Here is a 23644-nt window from a genome sequence, read left to right as displayed (position 1 = left end):
ACTTTTGTTTTTCATTTTGGCTCATTTGCATCATTTAATAAGAACTAATAAGAGAACAGCCATGCCTGCCAGTTTTGGAGGCATTTTATAAATAAAGGTTTGAGGAAAATCAACATTTGATGGTATGCTGATGTCAAATTTAAAGATATCTCCAGGGACTGAGGGACTATATATTTAAAATCTCAAACAGTTACCATTCAGGCATTCAAGAAAAGCCAGTAAAACAATTAATCGATACAGAACAAGTGTTTCCCTCTCACATTTGGGTAACTTTATTACATTATGTACAATTCAGAAATACACACTATCAGGTAACTTATGAGATCTAAAATGTCAAATTTAAATAATTTCTGGGGTGTGACATTTTACACAAAAATACATTTATAATAGTTTGGAGCGAAGCTATAACCTGATCAAAAGAAAGCTGTGATGCAGACATTTAAGATTTTCACACTGCAAACTGAACTCAGAACCAAAACACTGGAAATCTATTTATTCTCTTATTGATTGAAGAGGTAATAATTTTAAAGTATGTCCAACCTGTTCACATATGGGTTGTGTAATCAATAATTCAGATGGCAATTCAGTGTTCTGTGTTAATACATTGCAAGAATATTAGGTTTTGTAAAAGAAAAAGGGGAGAAAAAAGACAAAAGCATCACAGAAGGGTTTAAAACATAAATTGTTCTTCACTTTGCAGCTTTTTGCAAATAGTAACAAAAATTTCCTGCTAACAAACTAGCTTTGTAATACAAAACTCACCCATCACAAAGCCATGGAATCAACAGCTTGCTAAAAAAAAGAAGAAATAATAAATACTTTTGTCTTTCAGATCCTTGAAGAGGATATTCAAGTCTCAGCAGGCACTTGTATTTTTTTTTTTTTTGCTGTCTATAGAAATGAGGTTTTGAAGAACAAAAACCTGCGATCTTTCTTGCCTTTCCTCTCCTGACGCTATGTGATCAGAGGTATATGGAAGTCTGCGCTGTCAAAGAGAAGCGGCCTTGTGACAGGAGTGGGATCTCTGTTAGCTTTGTGTAGGAGCTTAAAAAGTCCTGTTCCAATATTCATTGGAATCCCCATAATGATGCATTCAGACACCCCTGAAACAGGAAAACAGAAAATGTCAGCACTTGGAAAAGTCATAAAGAGAAAAATTTACTGTCCTGAAAAAGATGAAGCTGAATTTTACCGCAGACGGAGTCCTTTTGTCCAAAGTAGGCAGCATCAAAGAGGTGGTCGGCTGTTTTCTCAAAAGAGGCCAGCATGAGGACACTTTCCTTCATTTTGGCCAAGCCAAACCTGGTGATTCCCAGGATCTCCCCCTACGTAGAGAGGGCATTGTGTTATCACGTGAAATGCCCTGATAAGACATGCAGTTGAGTTTAGAGACCAGAGTTCGCACCTTGTAGGACATGAGATCTGCGAGAAGCATGACGTGCCGCCGGTCGATGCTCATGCCGTGGTTCACCATGGTGTACTGAATCTCATTAATGATGGTGGATCTCGCAGCTTCAATACCCAGAGTCTTCTCAACCTGCATTATTACACATGCATTTATGAAAAAAGTTATTTATTGTTCAGCTTGGGAATGCATTTGTAAAATAATCTCTCTCCATGTGTATTTAGCCACCAGCTGATATCTGATTGTTTAAATGTAAACACGCTGAAGGGGGTGTATCTAAAGAAAACAAGCCTCTTTATCGCAAATAAAATACTTAATTGGCTGACAAACTTCACAGACATGGCTGAATGCTCAACACAGCGACAACAATAAATCCCCTGCTCATAGCTCCGTCGGCCATTATTATCTGTAAATCACTGACACAAAGCACGGGTCATGAACAACCTTTGTGTTGTCAGGTTACAGCCAGAGTAAATAGAAATGTGAGCTCAGTCAATGCGTTGGTCCTAATGAAGCAGAAAATACCACTGAGCCGGGTTTTGTTTTAAACCTGTGACCAGCTATGAAGTCCTTCCCAGTCCAGATTTTAACTCATAAACCAGACAACATCTGTCACTTTCCTAATTATACACCTAAGTCACTTGGAGTGCCTATTTGTAAGATTAATATCAATAATAAAATGCTAAAATAAGGCTGAGGCTCAATAATCTAATCATTTAGTACAGCAACTGGTAAAAAGTATGGATAAAATAAGTCAAAGAACAGATTTTATTTACTTATTTATTTTAAAACAGGCTACGTCAGATACAGGTTATGAACTTGTGTTCAAAGAAAACACTGATCTGCTGCTCAGAGGTGTCAGAAAGAATAATAATAATAATAATATAATGGTTCGACTAATGTCACTTTATTATTGCAGTCTGTAAAAATACTGATTTTCCAGAAATCGAGCTGTTATGACAAACAGACAGCCTTTTTCTCCATCAGATATCAATTAAACAGGATCTATTACTAATTTCCGAACACATCAGTTGAGATAATTGAGTGTTGAAATAAACTGAAATAATTATTAGATAGTGGGGAGATTTCCATGAATAATGTTTTGACTAATTCCATTATGGTGTCTACACAAGTTGCATATATGATATTCTATTCATGTTCCTCTTAACACATAACAAAGAATCAGAGTCTGATCAATGACTCAGTCCTATATTACGGCCCCACGAAGCCACTGTGACATTTCTGTCTATTCAGAATATTTATATCCCTCAAAATTAAGTGCATTACTCGCCCGTCTTCTTTTCACCTGCAGCCATCGAGCTGTACGCCAGCTGAACTGAAGGCATGAGTCACGTCCCACCTGGCTGGTGTGCACTCAGGGAGAATACGTGTGCACATAAAGTGACATGGTCTGTAACCTTCACATAGCTTACAGAGTTTGTTTGGTTGGTTTTTTTTTACATAATGAATGTGATATATCTGAGTAAAGGTATTCAGACAAGGCAGCTTACCTGGTTTATTTTTTTTAACAGTCACTGCACTGGTTTAAAGAAGCCGGGCCAGGATAAATCGGTCCAGTGAGCACCATTATCTCACATTCACACTTGATATTTACAAACAACGTTACGCATTTCCATCTGTGACAGACAGCTTTTTAATCCGCTTAGAAATTAAATTGTTTAAATCAAAACAAATAGGTTTAATTTTAAAGTAATCCGAGAACCCAGTGTAATAGATACTTCAAACAGACCATAAACTACCCCTCATACAGATGTGATAAATGTTTCCTTTCTTAATTTATTGAAGGTGATGATTAAAAATGCTACTAACACACAGAGGATGAGATTAATGAAGCAGACTGCCGTGCCTTAAAGATCTCAGAATTTGAACATTTTTTGTTGCTCTATTTTTTTTTTAAGTCTTTTTCCGTTTAAGAAAACAAATCAGTATTCATTTTAAAATATCTCAATTAAAGAAGTTAATCTGTTGAACTCTTTCAATGAAGAATTAAAAACATAAAACTCTGCAAGGATTCAAAAATACTATGTAAGAGAAAAAAAAAAACGTACTTTGTTTGGTTTGTCACCCACAGGCTGAAAGGTGGGAGATTATATAACTGCCTGAGTGCATTAGTTGGTCTGTTATCAAAATGTCACATAAATCACTGGAGGCATTTTAATGAAACTCAGAAAGTAATCATTTGATGCACATTTACAACCGATTAACTTCAGGACTCGTGATTCGAGGTGGCCACCAAAGTGAATCAACCTTTTTAAAAAAACAAAAACGGCCATAACTCAGTCAGTTCTACAGGTACTGGGCTCAGATTTGGTGTGGTAGCAGCTGAGAGGCATACCCAAAGCATAATCCAAGCACTGACAGATTGTTTCGAACTTTGGCATGAAAGGCGATGGGCAATATCCGTTCCTTCGTAAAATCCTATTTTCTTATTTACATGTTCTTTGAACAGTTAGTGCAAAGTTTCAAAGAGCTGCACAGAATACTGTCATTGTGAGCAAAGAATAAACTATTTGTCACCCTTCACATCAGTCTGTGTTTTTCTAGATGGCAAACCCATGCAGTGTCAAAAGGAGATTATGAACTCGTTATAACAGTTTATTGAGCTGAAAAAAAAGGAGATACGAGGTTTCTAACCAGATATGTAATTTGATGTAATTTGCCTGTACATTTATACAGGTAAATCAAAAAAAATGTATTTTTTATGTATATGCATTTTAAAAACAAGTAGTTTTTTTTTTTAAATGACTGAAATAAATAAGCTTAACTTCAAGTGTGCGGTGACTCATACCTCATACGTGTTGTTTGAAGTGGTCCTATTACCATTGACGCCGTGCGTTGCCATGACAGCTCTCAGGTTGTCGCCCTCCACCAGGAGTTTATACTTGTTCTTCCCAGTCTGCTCGTCGATGTGAATGACGGCTCGGGCCACCTCGGGTATTCCCTGGACCACCACCTTCCAGGTAAGAAATAAAAAAACGGTTAAATGTACACAAATATACTGGTTTCATGCAAATTGTGTTTTCAATCTAAAACGCAAACGAACATCACCTCCTTCCGCCAAGATGATCGCTGATCAAACTGCACTGATCAAAACTTTGAAAAGGTATTCAGAAAGCAAGAGGTGGGACTTTGTAACAAGCCCACAGAGAATGATAATCTGACTTTTATTTTAAAAAAAAACCTTTTCAACTCTACCTTCTGTAGCTTTTAGAAGATTGTTATTGTGGCTGACAACTTTCTGGCAGCAGCAGGGTGATCTTTTAAGGCCAAAAACTCTTCAGCACCAACTGTTTATCACTAAAGGCCACACAGACAAAGTTACTGAACTGAATAAAACATTTAGCTCTCAAGAGCTGGTCCAAAGGAAACAAAAGAATGAATGCGGTCGGCTCTGTTCTTTAAAATTCAACACACAAGTCAGTCAAAAAGTCGTTAGCCTTGAGCACCAATACCAGCTTCATTTATTAATTTAGTCCAGAATGAACTTTATTAAACGAAAAACAACATAAACAGAAAAGTGTTTTCACAGAAAAATTGGTTTATTAATTGCCACATGGTAGATTTTTTTACCTTCGGAAGTTCTTCTTTTAACGACTGCAGCACGTAGTACATGGAGCTTTTGTTGTTCTCCTTTGGAGACACGCAGACCACTGCTTCGCCGTGCACAGCGATGTCTCTGGGCTTTACTCGCAGCTTAGACATGCATATAGAGTAGCGCACCGTTTCTGCATTCACCTGAAAGACAGCAGCTCTGATAAACACCTTCCAGGCAATCAAGTGTTCGAGCATCCTGCCGGACGTACACATTTTTATCTACTTTTATTCTGACGACTGTAATGCACTTTAAGCAGGCGTCAACAAGGGCTCATGTGGATTCAAAAAGCCGCAGCTTGACTCATTAGCAGGACTAAAAGCATGAATATTGTTACCTTGGGTTTGCTTCCCCGGACTGGCTTTCTGTTAGTTTCCATATTGATTTTAAAACCTTATTTCTCACCTTCAAACAATAAATGGCCCTAAAGACAACAACTTTTTGACCCATTACAAACGCACCTGTTCATGGAGATTAATGAAAACGGTGCTGCTAACTATTCTCAGGTCACAGACCGCACCAAAGGGAAACTGGGCCTTTTCTCATTAGAGCTCCAGTTATAAGGAATACTCTCCCTAGACGACTTAGGAACATCTGATCTTTATATGCCTTCAAATCAAACTGAAAACATTCCTTTTTTATTAAAAACCTTCGACAGTGACTAATATTTTTCTGATATTTTTAGTTGTAGTGAAGATCCACCTGATAAAACAAAGCATTATCAGGTGAGACTTTGGAAGGTAAAGTGCTATATTAATATGTTTTATTATTTATATTTAAGAACATATAAGCGAAAACTAATTCTCATCAAAACTCCTAGAACATCACGAAGGGTGAAACATGTATCTGATAGCACATTTCCAGCTTTACGTTTGTTTGAAAGCAGACAAAAGCCCAATAATTAGCTAATTGCTGAGGTTTGGGTTGCAAATTCAGACTAAATTGAACATTTGGGTTTTCATTCTAAAAACGTTTAAGTGCTACACCAAATGATCTCGTTTTTGTGAGACCAGCGTAATCAGTCAGTCAGTGAACTGACTCAGATACACAAACAATTGTTGCTAGTAATTGCATTTTCTTGTGTACTTAGCATGAGGTAGGGGTGCTGCAAGATCACAGCATCATGACTTTATTTCTCCATTACTAACCAGAGGAAATGCGCTACACGTGAACACAAATTCATAATTAAAGCATTAACTTTAATTGAAAACAAAATAAGATTTTTTTTTATGAATAAGGAAGAATCTGTCTTACTTTCTACGTCCTTAATCGTTCATTCATTAAAAAATATCTACTTTCTTCTTTATAAATTCAATTGTGTGATTTTGTGATCTCAAGTTAACAAGAACGTTACAGTATTAATCAGTTAATTTGTTAAATGTGCTTGCAGTACATGTCATGAACTGAGAACTGGTTTTCTCTACTCCAACACTCCCAGACTTGATCATCATGACTGACATAAAACCACAGATGGACTAACAAAAGGAATACAAATGTTGTAACAAACTAGAAATAACACTGAAGGAGCGGGAGGAAAAAATGTTCTACATTTGCAATAACAAAAAAAAAAAAAAGATTGCACCTCTAATCGCAACAGCCTTATTCTCTCCAGAGACAATTTCACAAGAATGAAGCAGTCATCTGGAAGAAAAACTTCTTCAATGTACTCTGAGATCTGAGGATGGACAGAAAACATGACTTTATTAGTGAGAGAGCTAATGTCTCGTTTGAAATCGCTGATGCCTGTCAGTTTTGTCCCCTAACAGAATGGCTTCCACTCATTGAATAAAGCAGAAATACCTCTCCGAGCAGAGTTTTCTCAATTCTCCCCTTCACCAGCCTGGCGAAGTCGGCGTCGTCTTCTATGTCCAAATGAGCCGTGATTATAGGGGTGCTGAGCGGTAAGCAGAGAAGCTCTCAGTAGATTATTCAAAACAAATTAGGGATGTATTCATTACTGTGACACGGACAGACATTTCATGTGGCCCGGCACAGCTAAACGCACTAATTCAATTTCAAAGCCACAGAGTTGGGAAAATAATAAACAGAACGTAAAAGTTGTGTAGGTCCTTTAGAGCAGTGATGTGTGGCAGCAAACGCCAAACGCTAAAATTGCTTTTTATTCGTTCGATACAAGGTCATCTGTGAGATCTTGAGCCATTTGGCAGCAATAAATTACAGGAAATTACCTGAGACACGGTGACAAAGACATGAGTCACCTTTTATCTTCTAATCAAAAGGCAGCATAACGCATTTCCTTCGTGACGACACACCTTATGTTCTTGGAAGCATTGATGATTTCCTTGATGCGGGGGACTCCCAGGGTGATGTTCATTGATGCCACGCCAGCGAAGTGAAAGGTTTTCAGTGTCATTTGAGTGCCGGGCTCTCCGATGCTCTGAGCGCACAGGGCTCCTACGGCCGAGCCCGGCTCCATCTGGGCTCTGGAGCAGGAATACAGAACAGGAATTTGAATTTCAACAACCCTCATTGCAGATAAAAGATGATGCAGTAAAGGTAGAATGATATTTCTAAGTTAGCAGAAGCCATCCAACATTTGTGATGAGTTCTGTAAATAAACCTAACATAAAATACATTTGCCATTGTCTGCTCATATACATACTCTAACACCTAAATGTCAGCATGAAAACTTTAAAGATCATCACATGAATATCTTTTTTTTTCCAAAGCTATAATGGTAAAACATGGCACCTCTAGGGGAAAAAATAAACTCAAAGGGTTGCTGTAAATCTTTGGAGAAAGGCGTCAAACAACATAAAGTAAAACAACTATTTTAAAACGAGCTTTCACAGAATAAAAAGGTCATTTGTAGGACAACTGGCCACGAATGTCAGACCTCATGTACTTGTCTCTGCAGGTTTCCAGAAACTTCTCCAGCTGGGTGGGAGTGATCCGGTCAAGCTGATAAAGAACTTTTGGCTGCAATACAAAGCAAAAAAAAAAAAAGGTCAGTTTAGGTTCATGTTACGTAAGATTTATCAATGACTGGAACACTGATATGTCTCCTACCTCAGTAGTGCCGTTATCATTGATGCCGTATTTGTCTCTGGTCTTCTTGATTCTTTCTGACGTGGTCTTTATAAACTTTCTTATCTCCTAAAGTTGACAGAAGAGAATAAACTTCACTTCTTCTAAACGTTCACTGTAATCCTTCTGAATGCAGACATGTTGTTTACGACACGACAAAGTTCCATGCAGTCGTTTTCACATGGCAAAAGTAAAAGAAAAACATTGTTTGCATTAAATACGGCAACCAGATGTTTGCGTCACAGGGGTTTAATTCAATGCAAAATCAGTTCCAAGTGTTGTTGCCACACCATTCTGGATTTAGTTCAACAACAACCCAGCATGCTCGCCTCGGTCACTGTACCTCCAGGTACTTCTCTGAGCCAGTCTCTGTTAATTCCTTTACAAAAGGAGGGAAAGGTTCAAACATATTACAAACCCATAAACAGCAGGACATTATTCTTTGTGCTTAAAAACTGCATCAGATACCAGCGATTCACGTTTAATTACAAGCTGCTTGGCACTAATTAGATGTTAGCGGTGCACCTCGGGAGGAGAAATTTTTTCCTCTCCGCATAAACATATTATATTATAATTAGTTCCCAGAAAACATGTTATTTTTAGGATAAACAAAAGTGCATAGTGAAATCATCCAAGTGCAGCCCTATTAATATACAACCATCCTGACTTGAGAAGTGTTGAATAATTCCCAACACATGTAATTAAATTAAATCCAACGGAATTTTAAACAACAACGGATGCAATAATTTCATGGCAGCTCGGCTGAAAACTGGAGTTCCTGCTGCACTTTTAGATGTAATTAGGCAACAAGAAAACAGAACATCAAAAGATTTATTGACTTTTTAGCATTCGGAATGAAATCTAAACCACTTTCTGCATGTCAGAATATACAACTGGAAACGCTGTTATTGTGTTGTTACAAAAACATTCAATAAAGACCAAAATAAATCCCGACAATACTGTAGCACTCCCTGTCTTAAAGGCCAAATCCAGGTTTAATTAAATCCTTTATCCCCCAAAACAAAAACACATTGAACCAATTTAAACACGGAAACGGAGTATCTTTGTAATCAAACCTCTTCTAACGCTCTCCAGTGTATCAAATGTTTGTTTGTTGCTGAAACAGCTCAGCAGCGTAATTATTTCATTCTAGTTTCGAGTGACTTTAACTACAAATAAAGCTAAAAGAAAGAATCAGAAACTTGATAAAAGAAGGATCAAAACGATGATCATAGGAACAACCAGGAGGTCCGGGAACTGCATCATCAAAAACAAGAAAAACAGACAAGGATGCTTAAAGAGCCACATTTCACGGGATTCGTTTGCTATGAAAGAATGCTCCCTGAACAGATACCAGAAGGTGTCAGCAGGTTGATCTCATTAGGAAGTTCTGTGCCACAGTTTGGGGGCTCTAACAGGACCAGTCACCTTTGTCTTTGACTCAATCAGCGCGAGCCGGGGCCGCCACAAAGAGTCAGTAATGAGAGACAGACTTTGTTCTGTTCATTGGATTTCTTTGCTTCTTTTTTGTACTTAATAGCAAGTTAACTTCCTCCACATTTATGGTGTCAAAACACTTTGTTGTTGCTCAGCCTAAGTTTGCCTTATCAAAGAAAAACATTACCTGAACTCTTTTATTTCTCTGGGTTAAGATACGTAACATTTAGTTTGGGTGACGCAAAATCTCTGCGATGATAGAAAACACAAAATTGTCCACATTAACAGTCATTTTAGAACAAAATTTGCATAATTTAATGGACGTTTTCTTCCATTTGTACTGATTATGTGACATCAATACAGAAGCTAAATGAATTGTGAAGATTACAGGCTTGTATTGCCTGCTAAAATTCAGTTAAATGCTGCAAAGTAAAAGTACAGCTACAAAAAATGTCCAAATACACTGCAAAAACAAAGCAGGTCTTTTTCAGGTCCTGTTTGTCCAGGTAAATCACTTTCTGAAAGGCCCTGAAAAGCTGATTCTAAATGCCCAAGAGCCAAAGCCCTTTAGTTTTCAATGTTCATTTTATGAGGACTACGATATCCAGCTGAAATTACAAAATATATCAGTGTCCAAATATTTCCACATCAAACTGCACAGATCCAAAAGAACCATATATTCCACTACCTCCAGGAAGTTGTCTCTGCAGCACACGAAGTCCGCTCTTTTCATGATGTCATCTGCTGTGAGGACGAGCTCGTTCTGACTGAGCGCAGGCTCATTCGGACACGCATAGACCGCCTGAGGGGGGGAGAACGGAAACACAAAAATATCGATTGATCGGAGAACATTTAAGACTTGCTACCAAAACAGAAGAAGTAATCAGATCTATAAGTTTTAAACGGTGCAGAATAATTCAGAAAACAATAAATGATACAGAGATAAAAGATTTATTTAGTCGTCTTTTTGTAATCTCTGAAACTTCACATAAATGGCATCTGGCATAATTAAAAATGTCTCATTCATGACACATTAGCACATAATAACAGCGTACAAACGTCGGCCATTTTATTTCTGATTACCAACATAAATAAAACCGACAAGAATGGATTCTAAACATATAATTTATACTTTATTCACAAATACAACTCTTGATTAATAATTAGTCTACGATCTGATTTTGGTGTAGTCGTATACTTATAACTGAATATGAACATGATTAAACACGTCTTATTTTTATGTTGTTTTCAAGAGCTTGGTTGTTCAGAAACTGATCACAATGTAAACAAAAGGAGGCAAAGATATAATATATAACCTGACTAAATCTGTCACACAATCCTGCTACATTTCAAAAGGAAAATAAAAGATCTAATTAAAACAAAACAACAAAAAAAAGGAAAGCAGCTTTTTTTTCTTGCTGCTTTTCTATAAAAAGAACTTTTGCAAATTAGAAAGCAAAACCTTTAAACAAGTGTGTTTAATATTTTAACACTTGAACCTTCTCTGAACAAAAAAATGATTTTTCTCACAAAATATTAAAAAAGTAAACATCATTTTTAATTTAAAGTGGAAGACATTAAAACTACCTCCTCTTTAAGCAGAAAGGTAAAGTAAAGTGGTAAAGTAATTATTTCTGTCTTTAACTCTTTACTTCTACATTAAACTGACTGGTTTGAATGCTGTACTTTTTGAAAGTCATTTTAATGTGAGTATTAATAATTAGCACAAGAACCTTTGTTTCTACAGACACTTTGACTATTCAGGCACAAAAAAACAACTGAAAATGGAGCAGTAGATTCCAAATCACCACAGATTTACTTGCTTTGAAATCAAATTTCTGCTCAGAAACCCAGATGGAGCTCTGACCATTTTAAATAAAATGCATAAACACATTCATTCATTTTTTACTGTAGTAATCAACCAATTCAGCGACTTAACAAAGTGTGTGATTATAACAATTAATCAGTGTATGTTGGATAAAAACATTATTTCCACTTTTCCAGGAGTTGTTTTGAAAATTCACAAATACAAAAAGGACCCATTTTAGCTTTTATTTTGTAAACTTATTTATACCTACTTATTTTTAGGCTTTTTTTCAGTATTATTTATCCTGACTAAGCTGCAGGAGAACTTCTTCATTGAACCTAATTACTCTGCAATGACTAATGACTTTCTAGTTACAGGAAGCCACCTCGTTAGACTTTTTGGTAATTATGCTTTTGCTTTCAGGGAACAGACTCTTAGCACATAAAATGTGCTTAATTCAGCAAGTTCATTAAACACAAAAGTAGAGATGTGAATATATATAAGGACAAAAATATATCACAAGGTAATTAGTAAAGTGTAAAAAGACTGTATCAACAGTGTTAGGGCTTGTAAGAGACACATAATGAAGGTTTGTGGAGGTTTTCTAAGACAGGGACAGATCTGTGTGAGGAAACCAAAAACAGCTCAACCAGCTGACTTAACTCACCCGAATGTTGTCCAGGACTCTCTTAAACTCCAGCGGCTCGTCCTTTCCTTCCATTGCAGCTGGATCCAGACCGTCACCGCCGTAAATGAACTGGATAATGTCCCCAGTGGAGCTGCGCACCGTCAGGTCGTACTGCGAGCACAAATCTTCCAGGGACTTCACCAGACGTCTCTGCAACAAAAAAGGTCAACAAAGGGGCATAATTCAGGTTCGGTTTTTAAAAATCTCTGTGATTGGATACAGTTGATTTGATGAAATAAAACAGAAGGTATGCATTTATGTGACCGAGATACATTGTCATTTGGAGTTTAATTTGGGGTTTGTATTGTGTTTGTGCAGAAGATCCAATTTAAGGAGACTAAGTGCAGCTAAAAAAAATGGGAGAAAGTTTTTTTTTTCTTTTGAATAATTTATTATATGATAAATGAATAATAAATAAATAGTTTCTACTGAATATTTAAATATTTATGAAGGTCTGATCATGGACAGTCCCTAGCACAAACCCAACCATTTCAAACACTGCCCTGCAGAAGCATGGTCTTGCATTTTAGATTTTTTCTTTTCCCCCCCAAATTTGTGAACATTTTTACCATATAAACACTGCACTGAAAAAACACGATTTCTTTCAGCCGTTTGACATCTGCATTGCAACGAAACCAAGGAACGGGGCTGGAGAAATCCAATGGCCTTACCTGCATGTACCCAGTCTCTGCAGTTTTCACCGCAGTATCCACAAGACCCTCTCGACCAGCCATGGTGTGAAAGAAGAACTCAGTGGGCGTCAGACCAGAATAGAAGCTGTCGGCCACGAAGCCTTTAGCAGCAGGCAGCTAGGGAAAAATCATTATTGAGTCATCAACCAAGCATCTAAGTATTCTTTAAATGTCCATAAAACTGGTACTATTATAATCTGTTAATCTCTGCTTAATTTATTGTTTTAAATGTGACCATTTAACAAAGACAGGAGTAAGTACAAACACAATGAAGACTGAGATCCTTTTTCAATATGCAAATTAACACTTTCTTTGCATACTGACAACGGAAAATGAGCACTTCTGAGCTCAGTTTGAGACTGGAATCTGATGAATTATAGTTACAATCAAGCAATTACCGACTGTGCCTGTGACGTGCTATTCCCATTAAAGTTTCAACAAACAAATACAGATGCAGGACTCGTTTTAGAACGAAACGAGCAGTGAAAATAAAATTAAAGACACGTCTTACTTTTGAGTGTTTTTCAAAGTGAGGCAAGGAGCGGTTCTCAAAACCATCAGGGACTCGAGAGCCACTTATGGCCTGCTGGCCCACACAGGCGATCATCTGAGAGATATTAATGAAGGATCCTAAATGAAGAAAGAGGACACATATATTTACATATACTTATATCACACGTTTATTTTACGCGTCAACTGGAAAAGAGGAGCAAAGTATCTTTATTTGAAAGATTGATGCTGCACAAAACTGGCATTAAAGAACAGAGGGAAACCAAAATCACAGAGGCAGGAATTTTATGAAATAAAAATGGGGAAAATACATTCAGATGCATTGTTTTTTTGTTTTATTTTTTTTTTTAAATCAGGAGAGAACTGGCTTATATCTGAATTATGGAACGCAGCCACTTTGACGCCGTGTCGTGATCCTCGCCCTCTCTCCTCGGTCTCGCCGTGTGTGTCGCTCCACAGATAACTAAACCAGACGTGGCCAAGTTTAAATGGCATTAATTGAAACAACTAAGCCTGCGGTCTAACCTAATCAAATCAAACAAGCTGTGGTGGGGGTAAATGAGATGACAGACAAAAAAAAAAGCAGAAACAAGATGTTACGGGTAAACGTCCAGGGCTGCAAGCTGCGCTCCGGAAGCATCAGTACATTTAAAACTACCAAGGCTGTTTTGAGGGAGTAAAACGGCTTCCCTGTTGTTTTGTTTAGCTCCTGTTTTATTTTTCTGATTTGCTGTATTCTTCCATTAGCTTTTAATTTCTGTGGATAAAGATCTTAAACAGAAGTAGCTTGCTGTTTTGGTGTTCTATTTCTAATAAGAATAAATGTAGATAGTATTTGGGTATCATGTCGCTGATATTTGTGCTGTTTTGCCTCTACAAGTTGTACTTGACCTATATTTTGATGTAGTTTTGTCTGGGATGGGCTCACAAAACTAAATTTAGCCCAGGACACTGTTGAAAGATTTACAAAAGGCTCTGTTTGCTTTGCTGAGAAGTGGCCACTCATCCACCTTATTGGCTGAGGAGCAAATATTCATCGTATGGATTAATAGGAGTGCAGTTTGCGTTTCCTCCTGCCTTTATTTGATAGATGCTGTGACACGTCCCCCGTTTGTTTTCCTTCTTATAAAGCTGCAACTCCTTTAATAAAGAGCTTGGCTTAGCAAACACCTTTTTGGTGCCATATTTCCACCTTCTAAATGACGAACTAGATTAGACTGAATCCTTTAGTCGATAAAAACTGAAGGTCTTTTAAGCAGATGATAATGAGTTATCTAAATGTATTTAAAAGAAATGTTTTTTTTTGTTTTATTGTAGCTAAATGAGTGCTTGTTTCAAACATTCAAACTACTATTTTGCAATCAAGCTGCTTTCACATACTTTGTGCTATTTTAGCATTTAGCTGCAGCTTTGCTCGTTTTATCTCTTAGCTACTGTTTGGCTCATTTTAGCTTTTAGCTGCAGCTTTGCTAATTTTAGTTCTGTTCTGCTTATTTGCCTGAAACAACTCAGTTTCATTTTCTTCATCAAATCATTCAGCAGTCATTCAGCATTCACATTTTTGCAGAAAATGCGAATTTCTCTTTTTTTTTTTTCCCTGATAGAGTATTACTCTTTTTTTTTAATTAAATACAAAAAAAAGCATTTTCTTTATGTCTTTATGAAAGTGTTAATACTTGCTGTATGAAAGAACCTTCTTTTTATTCTGCTCAGTCCATGGTCATGAAAAGTTTGTGCCAGGGCTGATAAACATCTTCGTGCACCACTTTAATCAGCTCAGTATTGGAGTGGAAGCTGGTTTCTGCTGTCATTTAAGGCTTAGAAGCCCCCCCCTACCCTCTCCACCTCCTCCTCTATTTTTACTCACATGGCACAGTAGGGAGAGGCCACGCTGGTCAGCCACCTCCTTATTGTGTTTGTTTCCGTGACAACAGCCTGTTGAACAGGCTTTAAATGTTCAACATGATGAAAAGATAATCCAAAAGTGATTGTGTTGAAGTTTACCCAGTTTATTTCACCAACTACAGACAAAAACGAAGGTTGCAATATTACCTTTGGAGCCACAAAGCGCCATGATGAGGGGGCTGTTGCTCTTGTCGAGCTCCCTGAGACAGGCACTGCCAGCTCGGTCTCTGATCACGGAGAGCTCCCTCAAAATGAGAGCCTTTTTGTTAAAAGCAAACAAAACAAATAAAACACCTTAGTAAGAGACATTTTCTTTCAAGACAAACAAGGAAAACAATGGCCAACAATTTGCATCACAATCCTTCTGTACAACATTTACAAAAATAACTTTCTGGGCATTTTAAAGCCATATTAAGAGATGAGAATGGTCTTTTTTCTTTACATCTGAATCACTAAATATTATCTCTTAACAAATTAACGAAACCACTGATGTTAGATATCTCATGTTTGGAAAGGTCTTTGATACCACATCTGCTCCTGGACACACCTGTTGTACTGAATTCAATTTCAAAATCACTACGCTTTCCGCTACAAGCTAGTTCTGAAAGACATGTATGACCTGTTTTGAATTTCCCACAGGAAATCACATGTTTGATGAGTCACCATCCGTGTGAATTTTAACAAAGCTTTATAAAGGCGAGGACGCCAGCGACGCACGCCTACCTCCAAGGTCTCCTCCGCTGTGCAGCCCGGCTGCTGCTGCAACTTGCCCGTGGCCAAAGCCTCGATGTATTCGTCACACTTCCCGTAGCCGTCATCCAGCAGGTCCTGTTTGGCCTTCAGCAGACCCTGGCCAGGCGTCACGTCACCGATGCCGATCGAAAAGCCCCGATTGGCTGAAAGTTGAACAGGGAAACAAAAGGTTGAATCCAACATTGAATTAAATTGCCAATTAGCAGAGCAGCTACCTGCTTTTCAGAAGCTTCACAAGAAACAGTGCAGTTAACAAGCAAACCTTCATTTTTTTTTTGTTTTGTTTTATTTCATTTCAAAAGCCAGAATTCCTGGAAATATTACTAAATGGTTTTATAAAATATAAAATAGGATTCTGGGTATTGCAAATAACTTTCAAAGTTTTGCTTTGAATTTTGACAGTTTTTAAAAAATGTCTTTTTATTCTTAGTAAAGCCTCTCAACACTGAAGTAGAAATCAATCAAGCATAAAAACATACCTAACCTGGACGATGAAGCAGTGTTTCAACACAGTGAATCGATTTTAAATTACTTCTTTGTTACAAGAAGCTAGTCACAACAACATTAACTGTTTCGACTGCCGTCACACATAAAAGAACATTTTTAAACATATAAGGTGATTTTGAAAAGGTTTCATAGTGATTACATGTGACAGTGATTTAAACTTTTAATATCTACTAAACAAAATTTCATTGGTGATATATCCACATGTACTACCAGAAAAAAGCAGCAAACATTAATAAAAAAAAAAAAAGGAAAAAGACATCTCCTGTGTGGGCTGAGTCTTTAAGGAGAACTAGGAGAAAGATACCAGCACACAGATCAGTCCTGAGTCATGTTTGAAAATTATTACAAAGCTGGATCTCTCTGATTTTTTAAGAATACTTACTGTCTTAAAAAAAAATAGTCCACTGAGCATGACTCTGTTATAAAGTGTCAGTGATCTAATGCTAAGTAAGCCCTGCAGGCCACCTACAGAGATACACCGGAGCGAGCCTTGCCAGGCGGGACATGGCGTTGGCGGCCTCCAGCTGCCCCCAGTCTCTCAGCAGGATGTAGAAAATGTTGTTCTTGGAGCCGGATCCCAAGGTGCCCTTGTCCATGCTGCCGCACATCAGCTCGCTGTTGTGAATCACAACGTCTGGGGAACGTGACGAATAAAAGCGGAAAAGATGACACCATTAGAACCAGAATAGAAACACCAACAAGGTCAATAAAACGGTTTGACGTTTGCCTCAAGACACGTGATGCTATTTCAGCAGTGGAAAAGGAAAGATAAAAATACCACTGAAATGGAATTTTTTTTTCTCCCTCTCTCTCTATCTCTCCCCAAAACTAGTCTTTTCATAAATCAAGGATAAATTAATTAAATATATATATTTATTTTATCTTCTAATCTTAGGCAATGTTTAAAACTTACTGAAGCCTTAATCATAATAGGATAAAAGGATTTTTTTTAAATTAAAAATAAATACAAAAAAGTGACCTTGCAGTTGATGCTTTCTGTAATAAAGACTGCAAAGACCTATACTGATTATACAATCAGACTGTGTTTATCAAAATGTGTGCTATGATGTTGACAAGTAACACATAACCACTTTAATGTGACTTATTTCCATGTGTCAGCCACAGTAATATCCTGCCTCCTGCAAAGATGATCACCTGATCCAAGCCTTTATCTTTATTGGTTTGTAAAAACATTTAAACCTTCCTTGGTTTGTAAAAACATTTAAACCTTCCTAGGTAGACATTCCCTTAAATGAACTCACAGGAGTCATTGAAGCAGAGATCCTCTCCCTTGCCACAGTACTGTTTGCCCTTTGTTCGCAGGTTTGCATTGACTGGACAGTCCTTACTTGGCTTCAGAATGATGCTGAAGATCTGTTTGCCCGTCCACAGAGCAATTGGCTGATAAACACATAACAGAATATTAGTGACATAGGAATAACTATACGGTTGTGTGACATGCAGTGCAAGTTAAATACCTTCATAATAGCCGGGTGAGGGAGGGAGATCTTGACTTTTTCATCTTTACCCACAAGAATCGATGCCACTATCTGGCAAGCTTTTGATCTGTCAAAAAAGGTGTCCTTCAGCGTCAACAGGTACGCACCTTAAAGGATAAAATATGGTGTTAAGTCACATAGTTGCATGTGAATAACTGCTTAAATGCTGAAAACTGAAATCAATTATGAACTTTTTTAGAATGCCGTTTGCCATCAGAGCTCTCAACTGTATTTGTTTAACTGTTTGACAATGAAGCGAGAAATTCTTCCAAGTTTGACTCAAAAAAATGTTAAAAAAAAATATACAAAAACAGAGCATTGTGATTGACTGCTTCACATCACTGCACCAACCTGTCAGAAAGTCCTGAATAGCAGCAATCAGAGGTTCGCCGTTTCTTGGCGTGACAAGATTGGCTTTGGTCTGGAAGACAGGATAATCTTCTCAATCAAACAGCCAAGCCCTAACAGTAAATGTTCCTGAGCTCAGCTTCGTATGTACTGTAGGAACAATGTGCTGTGATGACACAAACCCCCATCAGGATCAGGGCCTCGGCTTTGGCTTCTTCGGTCTGAGGCAGATGAAGATTCATCTCATCGCCGTCAAAGTCAGCGTTGTACGGCGTGCACACGCACTCGTTGAACCGGAACGTTCTGTGTGGTTTGACTCTCGCCTGTCAGGGAAAAAAATATATACATATTGATGAGAAATTTAAACAAAATTAGTTAGGAAAGTTAACATTATCCAAACGCAGAACATTAGCTCACTGTTTTGTATAATGAGGCTAAAAAAAGATAGGTATAAGTGCAGATAATAACTGCAATTACCCTTTAATCCAATCAGTCATTGTTTTTCAAGGACTCTGTGCAACATGAATGTGCAATTTGAATTTTATTTTTAAATGCATAATTTTTCCTTTGATTTGATTCCGTCTTGTCTTTTCAAATGACAAAAACCTTCTTTAACAACTGAATTTGCAAAATAGTTCGACAGTAGTGACGTGAACTGTTTCACAACAGACTGCACATGCTAATGGTTCATTTGGGATAATAAAATGTCTTGAAAATGGATTCATTCAAGACATTTAGAGCTTTTAGATTTTTTTTTACGTGTTTTTGTGCACAACAAAGCACGAACAGAAAAAGGAAAGTTTTGGCAAAGAACACTAAACATTTTTATCATGTTTACTTACCATCCATGTCAGTGTAGATAAACAGCTGGAAAGATTTCAAGCTGCGCTTTGTAGTCTAAATATTTGCAGTCAAACTTACAATGTGGGCCATGATGCTGAGCTTGTGCAGGGAAGGCTGTCGATTAAAGAGGACGATGTCTCCGTCTATCATGTGTCTTTCCACCACATCGCCAAACTTCAGCTCCTGAGCGATCTTTTCACGGTTCCCATATTTCAAAAATCTGATAAAAGACAAATTTATTCATTTAACAGACATATGGTCGGTACTTCTTTCAGCTGAGAGTCGGAAAGAGACGAGCTCACCTTTTCATTTGTGTATGGCGGTTTTGGATAAAATTGGCTCCGGGGTGAACATCGGGACCATTACGGACAAGTTTTCTCATTAGTTCCAGATTAGCTTTGTTTACCTACAGAGAGCACACGAATCAGAGACTGTAAATTTAATCACTGACACTAAAGTGGTTATTAAATATATTGGCTGATAAAATGAAGCATAACTCACCCTCTCTGGGTATGTGAGAATTTTGGCCACATGAACAGGAACGGCCACCTCGTCGATCCTCAGGTTTGGGTCGGGAGAAATGACAGTCCGGCCGGAGAAGTCTACTCTTTTCCCTGAGAGGTTTCCTCTGAATCGACCTGAGTTATCACAATGAAACAAGTCCTCTTTGAGCTCTTCGTCAATATCAGTTAATATAATTTAAAATAACCACCAAATTAATACTCTTCCTGACACTGAAGAAAGCAAGTTTACAAATTTGACTAGTAGAAATAGTCAAAACTTAGAGTTAATAGCAACTAGAATTTACATAAAAGAATGTGTTTTACAGCGGCACAAGGAAAAAAAAACAACTAAATTCATCAAAACTAAATATTGTTCAATTATTCCACTGTACCTTGCTTTCCCTTTAGTCTCTGCACAAAACCTCGGGTCCATTTTTTGGGCGCCATGTTGAGGGGGATGCCAGAAAGTTCGCTGTTGATATAAAGAGCGCACTGAAGCTGCAGGAAATCCCAGTCCTCCATGATCATCTGGGTTTTTGCTCCCGTCATGCGATGCTAAACAATGAAAATAAAAACTTGATTAAGTAAGCTGTACTAACGGAAAATTAGACATTTTAAAAACTGCATTAAGACATTTTATCATCATGAGGCTCAACTGATATTAAAGATTATTTTGTTCCATATTTTGCGGCTGTTTTGTCTTTTTTTTAGTGCCCTGAGATGACTTTTTTTGTTAATTGGCGTTATATAAATAAAAGAACTGACTTAAATGACTATACTGCAACTATGAAGAATTAATTTTTTACAACGTTTTAGCTGCATGCATTCAATCAACTGGAAAGGCCAACCTTTTTGATGACGTCATTAAGAAAGATTATCTCTGTCAGCTTCATGGTGAGGTCGTCCTCATTGGTGCCCGACTTCAGGTCGCTGACCACAGACGGTCGGATGCAGAGAGGAGGCACGAGGAGACGGGTGATGATGAGATCTGCAGGCTTTCCTGCGTCAGGGTTCATCAGCAGCAGAGGGACGTCTTCTGCGGGAATTCTTCGTAACAAGTTAAGAACAACTAAAGGGTTCAAGTTTTCCTAGAAAAAGAATAAGAAATACATCATAATTATGCTAAATATAAGACTGTACAGCAAATTCAAAAGAATCATGCTATTAAACTATAAATAATGACAACATCTGAAAACTAATTTGATAATAACTTCAAACCACTTGTTCTCTAAAAACACCATCTAATGCTAATTTAAAAAATGCAGCTCTGCAAAATTGTTCGCTTAAAAATACAAATCCTTTTATGTAAAGCAATGAAGCTTACCTGTGCTCTGGACAGCAGAGGCTCCATTAGTTTGTTGTGTTCAATGGCAGTATCAAAAGACTGCAGAAACTCAGACACAAATGAATCCACCACCTTTTTGCTTGTTTTATACTTCTCATGAATGATCTTAAGCAAGCCACACTTTTTTACAGGTCCTGAAAAATAAAAAACAGATTTTTTTTTCCATCTATCAAGTCAGAACAATGAGAAAAAAGTCAGTGAGTAAAAATTAAAAAATAAATTTAAGATGCGTGTCATTTTTCACCATTGAAAGCAGAACACTGTAGACAGACTGTCCTTTTGCGGCATTTGTCCGAGATTTTCTTCTTCAGTCCTCGTTTCTGAAGATAAGCCAAGTTGGGTCGTTTTAAGTAATCCATGAACTGCTGTTTCTCCTCTTTTGTCAGCATTATGCTCGAACACGTCTTGCAAATCATCTGAACACACAACAAAATATATTACAACAAAGGAATGGAATCAAATCTGACACAAATGCTTCAGTTGTGAGACATTGCATTATGGTTTCGATAGTTTTACAAGTAAAAAAAATGCAGCAAACAATGTTATTTGAAATTAACAACAAGAAAGAGCAATATAAAATATAAAAACTACTCAAACTACAACAAGAGGTTAATGAAAAGACTCAAGCTCACAAAAGTAATTTGTACAATTAATACTAGTACACTAATTTTAGACCTCTGGTGACCCCTAGAGGACAAATGAAGGCATTACATGTTGTGTTTTTTACTCTTGTTGCTGAAGGTTGATGTCTTTACTGACCCTACACATCTGACTCAAGACCCACTGGAGTATTTATCTCCTTTCTGTAGCTTTTTTCTTGTTGTTGTTTCACTTCTTTTCTCCTTTACACTGTTTTGTGCAGCACTTCGTTGTTTTTAACTGCTTTAGAAATAAAGCGGCGTGGGACTTACCTGTAAGATTCCTATGATGGCTTTGAAATAGCCAACATGAAAACACGGAAGCTCCAGATCCAGGTAGCCATAATGTCCTAAACAATCTGCCAGATTCTTCCCACATGTCAAACATGGTCTGTCCTTCTCACTAGTTCCCTGCAGGAAATATAAAATCAGAGGGACAGCTAGAAAAACAAGGACACTCTTCAAAAGGTTTACAAGTATTTTTTAATGTTGTTTTGTTTTGTAAACAAGGCGTTTTTTTTTAAGTAAAATGCACTTGTAAATGCAATTTTTAAAAGTGAGAATTTTTTTTTTTTCTTAAATGGCAAAAATGATTATACACATTTAAACAGTTCTGAGGGCAAGCCTTTAATAAAGTTAGAAGATTAGTCTGACAAAAACAAAAACAAACCAAATAATAGATCCAGTTTTTCACAGATCTCAGTATTTATTCTGTGCCATACCATTCGGTGGTCCAACACCCCATAGGCCAGGGGAGTGTGTTTGGCATCTTGGCTGTACAGATTCTTACTGACCACCTGGATGTGGGCCTGCTTTCTCATCTGTTCTGCAGATTTGATCCCAAAGCAGATATGGCTTCTGAAAACGACAAAAACAAACAAAACAAAAAAAGCACATAAACTAATGGATTTTCCACAACAAGCAACACACACCTCACCAGTTGCAAGCAGAAATGTTAATATTGTGGTGTTTGTTTTTACAACTGTCTGATATAACCAGCAATGCCAAGTAAAATGGGGATAAAGACACAAAATTAACCGTAGAAATAAGCATACAGTCCAATTATGTCATTTTGTAAACAGTAGATTACTTTTCATTTTAAGATAGCTTGCTAACGATACGTGAAATAGCAAGAACAGGTTTCATGACTGTAACCATGAATTAATTATCTGACACTCTGTCGACTCAGCATTTTTTTGTATTCTAATTTAACAGATTAAAACAACTTGCTAATATCTACCACATGATTGCGACTGGCTGCGGCTAACCAGCAAGCTAGCAAGCTAGCAGTGTGTTGCACTCACATTTTTTTGGCCACATCCGTCTCTCTGAATTGTTCCTTCACCATGTTGGAAGCTTGGACTACAGAAACATCCGCACAAAGTCAGTTTAACAACAATTCTGTCCTCAATCCGACATGCTGTCACTTTCCTTCCCTTATGTTGTGACCAAACCAGCAGCCAGACATGCAGTGTGATGTTAGCATGTGAGCCACCGTCACGTTGCTTTCAAGGTTCATACGTAATCTGATGACCATGGCTAAAATGATGACAACCTGCAGTGTCTCAAACTAATATATTTTACGTTTAAATGTAAAATATATACACAATGATTTAATTTCTTTTAACTTCAAAAATACATTTCTGGATTACTTAGTCTTATGTACGTTTTTTAATAGATTTTCCAATAAAAAGTTAAAATTACGAGAAGTACTTGAACGCACCACAAACCCAACAACAGCCAGTCAAGGAGAACTGGAGCTGGAGCTCAGTCAGTGTAGAATGTGTGCTGCCACCTAGCGGCTAAAATACTTTAAAATGGGGTTTATTTTGTACTAGTTTAATAAAGTGTTTTTTCACTAGCAACCAAACGTCACTGCCTTTTTATGAATCCTTTTTCAGACAATGCTTTGATTGCAAATAAAACAAATCTAATTTAAAACAATGGCACAGTTGTACTTTTACTGTGTTTGCAAAAATGCAAAATCCCGACAGTGTTTTTTTATTGGTGCAGAGAAGGCAGCAGTGTGCCTGATATCCATTAGTTCTGGAACCATTTTTTTTTTTTTTACTATAGACTCTTTATCAACATAAATAGAGTTTA

General features: G+C 37.3%; 1 protein-coding gene across 2 annotated transcripts; it reads right to left on the bottom strand.

The window, feature by feature from the left end:
- Positions 1-248: 248 nt before the first annotated feature.
- Positions 249-23036, bottom strand: polr3a (polymerase (RNA) III (DNA directed) polypeptide A). 2 transcript variants are annotated; one of them, XM_017438538.3, is made up of 32 exons: positions 22846-23036; positions 22264-22399; positions 21815-21952; positions 21148-21319; positions 20883-21037; positions 20407-20646; positions 19951-20113; positions 19557-19693; positions 19358-19461; positions 19134-19275; positions 18395-18535; positions 18216-18285; positions 17844-17971; positions 17628-17766; positions 16835-16999; positions 15829-16001; positions 15253-15364; positions 13202-13320; positions 12670-12807; positions 11978-12148; positions 10192-10305; positions 8410-8445; positions 8049-8135; positions 7876-7958; positions 7292-7462; positions 6819-6912; positions 6601-6693; positions 4997-5161; positions 4215-4379; positions 1406-1537; positions 1193-1325; positions 249-1103 (listed from the first exon to the last, which is right to left on the bottom strand). In XM_017438538.3, exons 1-32 carry the CDS (start codon positions 22887-22889, stop codon positions 955-957), a joined length of 4209 nt encoding a protein of 1402 aa, XP_017294027.1. In that variant the 5' UTR covers positions 22890-23036; the 3' UTR covers positions 249-954. The 2 variants fall into 2 exon arrangements, with proteins under 2 accessions (XP_017294027.1, XP_017294036.1); XM_017438547.3 differs by lacking the exon at positions 8410-8445 and having other exon boundaries at positions 955-1103.
- Positions 23037-23644: the final 608 nt, after the last annotated feature.

This window comes from Kryptolebias marmoratus, linkage group LG17, assembly GCF_001649575.2.
Source record: "Kryptolebias marmoratus isolate JLee-2015 linkage group LG17, ASM164957v2, whole genome shotgun sequence".
Taxonomy (NCBI): domain Eukaryota; kingdom Metazoa; phylum Chordata; class Actinopteri; order Cyprinodontiformes; family Rivulidae; genus Kryptolebias; species Kryptolebias marmoratus.
This window is presented reverse-complemented; position numbering and strand designations above follow the sequence as displayed.

Coding starts and splice junctions, on each gene's coding strand:
- polr3a (XM_017438538.3), bottom strand. CDS start 22,889: ATGGTGAAGGAACAATTCAGAGAGACGGATGTGGCCAAAAAAAT. Junction 21,038..21,147: donor ACAGTGTTCTGCTTTCAATG/GTGAAAAATGAC, acceptor TTTATTTTTCAG/GACCTGTAAAAAAGTGTGGC. Junction 1,538..4,214: donor CTTCAAACAACACGTATGAG/GTATGAGTCACC, acceptor GTAATAATGCAG/GTTGAGAAGACTCTGGGTAT.